Consider the following 8,501-nt stretch of genomic DNA (forward strand, 5'->3'; position numbering starts at 1 on the left):
AAAGCTCTGTGCTTCTCTTCCTCAAATGCCGCCTTATTCCTGTGGCCCTTGTCACAGTCTTTCCCAGTATTTTGCTTTCTGGAGAACAGTCATAATGGGTTTACAATGAACAAGATATTTACTGCTTACATTTGTACCCTGCTGACTCACTTTTTAACACTTCTTTCCACATAAGCCTGCAGCTCCAGCACTCAGCCTCCAGCATTTTCTGTGTACTTCAGACTGGAGCTGCTCTGTAGCCTTACCCAAAGGGAGATGAGAATCCTTATGACCAGAGAGATGGACACCAGTGTCTCACAGCTTGCATGCAAGGTCTTTATTCAATGACAGAGAGTAAAGAAAGAACACCCCGAGTGAACATGCAGAAACAAGAAGCAGAGTACTCCATGCAGCAATTCAGGTTCTTGATCAAGAAAGGGTAGTTGTCCTCCAGGCCAGACCTGAAGAAGATGGGATCAATAGCAGAACCAAAGTCCTTTGCTCTGACTGAACAGAGAAGTACTTGTGTCCAGGAGACATGGCCACTAGCAGCAACACAAAGGCCACCCAGCACTAAATAAAACCCAGGGAAGGGCCTCATAGGCCCTATCTCCCTGGATATGCCGTGTTGGATATGTGACGGGAATTGGAAGTCCTAGAAGGAATCGAGGTGTGGTGGCTGCAGCAGGAACAATGCTGGTTACTGCTGTTCCCTGGGTCTGGTTCATCTCAACTCATCTCTGATATGGATGCATTGAGGCAGATTTGATGTTTGTTTTTATGCCACTTGGCATTTTTCCTGGAGAGAGAAAACAGAAAAAGAAAAAGCAGTGCAAAATTTGCTCTATGAGAGGATGTTTGCTCAGGAGCAATGAAGTCTTCCAACAACCCTGTCTGGGCTTGTCCTGTTCCGCTCCAGAGAGTGCACTAGGCTTACCTGCCAACAGCATCTTCCAGCTTCTGACCTAACATAATCTCTTCTACAAATTAGCACCTGTCTCTGTTGAGAAATCTGCTTGACAGTTCCTGCGTCCTCCTACTATCCCCTCAAATTCCACCCTTATTCCATTTTAAATAAGCCTTTCTCTTTGTCACGAGGCTCTTAGAGGAGTGCGGGTCTTGTTCAGTCTCATAGAAGTTGCTGGCAGCAGCACTCAGAACTGCCCAGACTGATCTCCACTTCCATTTCAGAGGCAAACACAAGAACCTGTATCCCCTTCCATGTTGCACTATTTATAGTCAGGACGTATATTTAAATTTCTAAGCCTCTCTCAGATCTCTTAATTTCTCTTAATCACATCTACCTCTTGAGCATTATCACTCTTTGCTGATACCAGTCACAAATGGGAGTGTGTTCAAGGACATGGTCCTAGATTACAATAACTGTACAGTGCTAGATAAAACTAAGATGATCAGAAAAATAAACAAAAAAATAGTGATTAGAGGGCAACACAGAGGGATATTCAAAGAACTCTCATTCAGAAAGTGGAATTTCTGTTCAAATTAGGACAGATAAAAAGGGCAACTTCTGAAAATTAAAACTTTAGTGCAGCAGGACAAGGAAAAATTTGATGAACAAACAGCTAAAAGAATAAAGGTTATTAAACTTTCATTATTAAACAAAAGTGACCCCAAAGTGGGTCACTGCCTGCAATGAATTGGCAGGCAACCTGATATCACTTCAGTGATAACAATCAGTAGACAAATCCTGTGAGGTTTTACTCCAAAAGTGAACTGGACTCTATGGGTCACCCATGTCTGAAATACTGTGAGCAGTGCTGGTGTTCCCAGTCTTGAAAACAAACAAAAACCGTGCAGGTAAGGTGACAAAGATGGTCCAAGACATATTATAATTTTCACACAAAGACACATTAAATAGAATAGGACTTATTAGCTGGGCAAAAAACCAAAGAAAAAGATGGACAAAGGGAGGAGGACATATCAGTCTTCCAAAAAATGAAAACTAGTATGGATAAAGTAACGGAGGAATGATTATTCACAGTTTCTTACAACATGGGTAAAAAGGAAACATGCAATAAAATTATCAGGCAATAAATTTAAACATAAATAGGATAGAACATATTGCCATAGCTGTTGTAGAAGTCAAAACTGTAATTAAAAAAGGAAATGCAGAAATTGATGGCTGCTAAATCCACTGGTCTCAAACCAAATTCTGGCTTAAAATCCCTAAACAATAGCTGCTGTCAGGATGTACTTAGTTGTTATATTCTTCCAGCGTTAGCTATGGGCACTGTCAGGATAGTGCTAAGCAGGCACTAAGCAGGGTGGTGGGACTGACCTTTGGCAAAACCCAGTATAGATGTTCTTATCAAAAGGGAACTACTCAGCAACACAGGCTGGACGAATGCTCTTCTCACCAGCACACTCCGCTTGATGTACAGCTGTCTTCCCATCCTGGAGACAGTGCATGCAGCCAGAAATCACAGGGGCCACCTTTGTTTCCATACTGTGATGGAAATTACTTTCTAACTCTTACATAAATACAGGATTAACTTAGGATTAATATTGTTACTCAAGTTAATTTCTGAATAACAGTCATTACACATTGTAAGAAAACACCAGTTTGGATATCTGGTACCCAAAATCTCAATTAATGTGAACATAAGAATGACAGTACAAACGCATTCATGACAGCAGGGGACATTTAAGGAGGAATACCAGAACAGGGAGAGCCTGCAGCGATACCTCTGCAGAATACCCCCTCAGCTTCTAACAAATGGTGGATTAGGAACTTGTGGTCAGAGATGGTATCTTCTGGATTAGCAGTAGACTGAATTTTTATCCAGAAATTTACCTACTTACTTACTTTACCATCTTATATAAACTTTATCTACCTATTACACACTTGGCAATGAGCTCTACAGTGTAATTACTTAGTATTCAGAAAAGTTTCTCCCTTTTGTTTTGAATTTACAAGCCAATATTTTAACTGGTGCACTTTCACTGATCCTTCTGTATCATGGAAAACAGTGGACAATCATTCCCCATTCACCTGCTGTATATAACTGGGTATTTTATAGGCTTCCATACTTCCTTCTCCCTACCCCAAAGCTATCCCCAGTAGCAGAGAAGAGATCAGAACTGCACATAATATTGCAGGTGTGGGTGCCCAATGGATTTATACAAATACAAGTAACTAGGTTAGAGTCCAGGTGCTGGCCATGTAAAAGTCAAATTGCTGTGCTTATGTGTTTCACTTTAACACAAATGTAATCTACTATTATTAAATGGTATATTTGGTATATGGAATCCTTCTGCACCTCTTTGCAGACAGCTTTTGGGTTTTCTTCTTACCTTAAATAACTCATTATCATAAAATTTTTCCTCTTAAATTTGACAGCAGAACTCCCAGCATAGATCCCTGCGAAACCACCCTGCGATCTCCCTCCGTATTGATTCCTGTGTTCACTAAGTCTGTTACTAAAATGGTGTTGCAGTCTGAGTTAAGAAGCTGAAGCTGGATGGCTGGGATCCATTTCAACCTCTGAGCCAATTTTAAGCAGGTATTACTCCACTGTTAAAACCTGACTCACATTACTTAGGCCAGAATGGAACTTCTTACTTGGTTATATCTAAAAGGTGACCCAGGAAGAATCTCTGCATCTGCATTTGCCTTTCTTGCTCCCTGCATTTCAATTGCTCTCAGATATGCAACGTATTTACCTGGCTGTCCTGTTTGTGCCATCTGCACTCCTGCCAGCATTGGCTGCTGCTGAGCTGGTGCACCTGACATTGGAACCTGCTGCATGCCTGAAGCACCGGCAATGATGGTACCAGCTCCAGGCTGGCCTGACTGGACAGATCCTCCGGAGCCGGGCGGTCTCCGGTTTGACAGTCCTTTCCCGAAGGCCACAGCTGCTACCAATGCATTGGTATCTGCAGGGTTGAAAGTCTGCTTGTTCTGTCGTAAACCTGTAGAAAAAGAATTGATTTTGGATCATTTTAGCAACCAAGCCTAAAAAGTAGCATAGCTGGTTCTGAATGTACTTTTCTGCCTTCTGGTGCAAGTAATAGAGATCAACTTCTAACAAGATTTCCTACAAGAGTCTCAGCAGGGTCAAAGAAGCTGTAAAATCCAGGGACAGTGGCAATTCAAGAGCTTCTCCACTGAGAGCAGGGCATATGCTACTCAGGGAAGGAGAACAGAGGAAGCCAACTCCTCCATGCTCCTCCATGCTGAATCCTATGGCAGGAAACAAGTGCTGGGGTTTAGCTAAACAATGGCAACATCCCCTTCTGGAGGCTCATGAGCAGCATGGACGGTGTTTGCAAGTTTTTCTACCACACACTTGGCCAGTTACACTATGAATCCCAGAACCCAGACAGAACCCATGCTGGGGTCCTCGCTTACACTATGTTTGTGTCAAAGATGACCAAAAAAACCCCCACTACCCTTGAGAGTTGTGCACAGCACTCCCAGGAATAGTGAACAGCTGATGGCAGAGACCAGTAACATAAGGATGTCCAGCACCAGTCAGAGCCAGAAAAGGTTGACCATGAGTCTGAAGCAGCCATCATCTAGAGGACATCACACAAAAGCCTGCCAACAGATTGTGGACTCATTCAGGACACAGCTGAGAGGCTTCCCATTCACTGCCGCTGCATTTTCACAGCTATTTTTATTAATCCACGTTGATTGGAATGTTTTCGTCATAAATAAGTACGACCTCCTCAAAGGGGGATATGGCAATGGGTTGGAGTGACCTTCCTGCCATGCACAGGTCACACAAGCAGGACATATCGCACCCATAGGACACCTTTTCAAATTAGGGAACTCTAGGACAGCCAGTCTGGAATGCTTTAATCCGTGCACTTCCCATGCTTCTGTCTCTCTGATTTACTTATTTTGCCAATACTCTCTCAAGCTTGCTGCTTGGACCCTGTACCCCACTTCCACCTCCTTCCACCAGAGGCTACATACCTCCACTTTCAGATTCACGCTCCTCCTTACTGATTTTCTCCAGCAGATTTGAGCACATTTTGTTCAGACTTTGGATCTGTTTCTGCAAAATGAAAACCATCAGAAACCACCAGGTCACCTCCAACTCAGTACAAGTCAGCAAGGTAACCAAACAAGCTTTCTCTTCCCTTTATGTTCTCAAACATAAGCATTTTGGTAGTAGAGCCTAGAGAGCCCAGTGCTAATGCATGCAGGAGGGCACTATGGGGATGGGACAGCCTTCATCTTTCTCTGACTGGTCTGATGACACCTCCTGTGAACAGCTGGCGGGCTGGATACCCTTCATTTGTGAAACTGTGGATGAAATCAAGCCTCAGCTAGGGCCAGCTGGAGGAATCTCAGACAGAAAAGGACACAGCAAATAAGAAAAATGTCAGGTGGAAGGGTGAAAGAAGCAGAGTTAAAGGACATCTTTGTGCCCCAGGACTAAGAGGCAGGGGGATAAAACTCTTCACCTACCTGTGCCACATCAGGGCTAATTCGAGCTGCATCTGTGATCAGCTGCTTCTCCTGCTCCTCCACCTCAGGGTCAGGCTTGGTTCGAAGATGGTCAGGCACTACCTCATGGCTGAACACGGGCACACGCCCCTCTGTCTGCCGCTGCAATAGTTGGACAAGCCACACTCAGAGCCTCCTCCTCCAGCCCAGCACTCAGACAGCAAAAGACCAAGCACAGGCCATGGTGCTGGAGCAAAGACAGTAGCATACTGCAGAGAAACCTTGATCTGGGGAACATCAGGAAGTTTAAGAATTTGTCTAGAAATTTGCACTGTTTAGTGCCTGTTTAGTGAGAGCAACCCATGGGGGTCTGTAGTGCAATTCCACCAGCATGGCCACGGTCAGTTGAAATGTTTTCTCACTCAAGCAGAGAATAAATGTTGCCAGTGCACGCTGGAGGTTCTGTAACACAACCTGTATTGGTCAGATCAGATGCAGATGTCTGACAGAAACGATACAACTATGTCAGAGGAAACCAGGAGCTTGCAAGGAGATCTCTCCTGTACACAAGGCACTATCTCCTTCAGCCTCAACATCATGAAAATAACATATTTATGAACAAGAACACCTCCTGTAAGGTCTATCCAGTGCAAGTGTTTGTAGGTGAAAGCCCCCCAGAAAAGCAGCTCCCAGGCAAAACTACTCATCACCTTTTCTTTCTCTACACCCAGAGCTGAGTAATGCCAAGCACAAGGAATGGCAAGCTGGAGCAGATACACAAGCACTTTCTGATATTCCAGGGCCAACACTCAGTGGGAGGTTTCTTACCATGATCTCCTCATCGCGGTCTGGAGACAGCACTAGGGGTATGATAACCTGGTTTCGCAACAGTGGGGTCTTCTCATGCTTCAGCACTTTATTCAAGGTGTTCAGCTGCCCTGAGAGCAATGCAAAGCTGTCCAGAACTGAAGGCCTGGGAAAGCAAAGAAAGAGGATAGAACATGGAAAGGGGTGCCACAGATGGCTTTTCTTTTTTTCACTCAAACAGCTGAGAAGTGAGGAAATAACACTACTGCTCCTCAAATAGGACTACACAAGACAGTAAGCGGTAAAACCTTGGGCTGAACGTGTAGGTGTGGACAAACCCCAGTCCCTTCTGCAAATAGCTCAAAAGCTGCAAATAGCTGCAGGACATTACAAGCCATACCACTGGAAGCGGCAGTTGCTTGGGATTTCAGTAGCGCACACAGAAGCAATGCTTTCCTTATCACTAACTCTCCCAGTGCAATTATAGAGCAAGGTCTGAGAAGCAATTTAACTCCTAAGCAATACAGCCAGGAGAGACATATTTATGAGACTAAACAGTCATGAAGCAAACTAACCAATAATCTAGACAAAGAGGTCCCTTTCAGCTTGCTCTCTCAGGGGGATTTATCACCTCTCCTGCCTTCTGCAGCATTAACTATGAATGCCAGCTGCCTGTGAAGCTTTGCTGCAGTGGCAGACACTGTCTAAGATACTGTGCAGTTTATTAAGCTGAAGCTATAACATCTTTATGCTTCATCAGGAAGAGAATGCCACCTTGCAAGTCTCTCAAACTGTCCAGTAAAATATGCAGAACCAGCAGAATACAAGAACTCAGTTTATACCAGAGCCAGAAAAAGCCAGAAAGGTCAAAAATGCAGCAAGAACTACTGCTCATTCTATAGTTTGTGTGGGTCTCTAAGGCATTTTGTCCGAGAAGCTTCGAGTCACTGCAGATGCAAATCTAGTTCTCATAAAGCATCTAGATTAAAAGCTGTTAGCTTGATTTTATTACTATACAGCATGACACCGATGGATTTCAGCTGTTCTTTTGGTGGAAGACATGTAGTGGTTCCTCCAGCAGAAATGTGAAAAGCAAATTTAAGCCTACTGACAATAGGCTGGTGGTTTTTAATTATGCTTCGTGGTCCTTTGGAACAGCTTCAGCAGTGATCGACAGTGCCCCCAGTTCTGTGAGATGCCTTACCATGTCAGTCTGTCGTACTCATTCTCCAGCTTGTAGATAAAACTGACCAAGGAGTTCTTCAGGTCAGCCACCTGACTGATCAGCGCCTCCAGGGTCAGCTCCAGCTGCTTCTCTTCTCTCTAAAAAAAAAAAAAACCACATGAAAGACAAGGGATGAGGACAAAGCTTAACACCTTCCATAGTCCATGGATCCACAGTCCAATCTCTCTTGCAGAGAGCCTCCTTTTCAGGGGAAGCAAACAGAGACTTGAGATAAAAATCCTATGGTTTCACACTGATCCCTTCCCTTGGGTTGGAACACTTAGACAAGAGACTTGTCCTGAGACAAACCCCTGGCTAGCTGTCCTCTTTAAGATCCAGATGAGTGTAGTGAAGACATTACCACTTATATTTGCTTTTTACCACATCAGGCAAAGTCATCAAAGCTGATGCCACCTTTGTGAGCCATCTAAGCTAACCCAGCTCAAAGTAGATTAGCATTCCCTCAACTTTTTCACACAGCAGATGTGGACACAGTGATGTCCTCATCTAAACAGCTCTTTGTAAAATGAGTATCGAGTCCATGGCCTAAAGACTCCAATTTCTGCCCTTCACCTCATTCTTCCTGCCCAAGTGCCACTTCTGGCTGCTAAAGAAACTGGCAGCTCCTATTCCACTGGTGTCTTACTGGCTGCAGGAAGTCCTGCCATGACAGAAACCACACATATCACCTCCTGCCTTTTGCTCTGGATTCTGTTGTTTAAATAACCATTTCCACTGACATCCCTGGCTGAGGGAGGGTTCTGACAGACAAAGTGTCAGGATGGTGAATCTGTTGCCGAAGACACTAAAGCACCAAGACGTGAGGACATCTTGACTCTTGCAAAAACCCTCTAGAATCTTATCTACTCTAACTTACTCACACCACAGTATTGTATAAAACATAATTAAAGGCCCAGCCCTAATAAACTGTGCTTGTAAGTCAAGACCTGTACAATAATAATCCACGAGGAGGGTGGGACAAAGCAATCAAACAATAGAAAGGGAATGCTGATTGGAAAAGCAGATAGCGTTGGCACACTTTCTACTGCGTTTGTTGTTGTTCTGTTTAAA

The 8,501-nt window shown here is 44.0% G+C and overlaps 1 protein-coding gene across 1 annotated transcript; it reads right to left on the minus strand.

The window, feature by feature from the left end:
* Positions 1 to 308: 308 nt before the first annotated feature.
* MED8 (mediator complex subunit 8) lies at positions 309 to 7,524 on the minus strand. Its single transcript, XM_010143032.1, has 6 exons — positions 7,410 to 7,524; positions 6,227 to 6,371; positions 5,420 to 5,560; positions 4,922 to 5,003; positions 3,664 to 3,912; positions 309 to 778 (listed from the first exon to the last, which is right to left on the minus strand). Exons 2-6 carry the CDS (start codon positions 6,227 to 6,229, stop codon positions 714 to 716), a joined length of 540 nt encoding a protein of 179 aa, XP_010141334.1. The 5' UTR covers positions 6,230 to 6,371; positions 7,410 to 7,524; the 3' UTR covers positions 309 to 713.
* Between the last annotated feature and the right edge of the window lie 977 nt (positions 7,525 to 8,501).

Source organism: Buceros rhinoceros, unplaced genomic scaffold, assembly GCF_000710305.1.
Source record: "Buceros rhinoceros silvestris isolate BGI_N320 unplaced genomic scaffold, ASM71030v1 scaffold38409, whole genome shotgun sequence".
In the NCBI taxonomy this organism is placed as follows: Eukaryota; Metazoa; Chordata; class Aves; order Bucerotiformes; family Bucerotidae; genus Buceros; species Buceros rhinoceros.

Excerpts from the sequence above, each read along its gene's own strand:
- MED8 (XM_010143032.1), bottom strand. Across the intron at positions 3,913-4,921 it reads GCGTGAATCTGAAAGTGGAG|GTTTACGACAGAACAAGCAG; the intron begins GTATGTAGCCTC and ends CTTTTTCTACAG. Across the intron at positions 779-3,663 it reads GGCACAAACAGGACAGCCAG|GAAAAATGCCAAGTGGCATA; the intron begins GTAAATACGTTG and ends TTCTCTCTCCAG.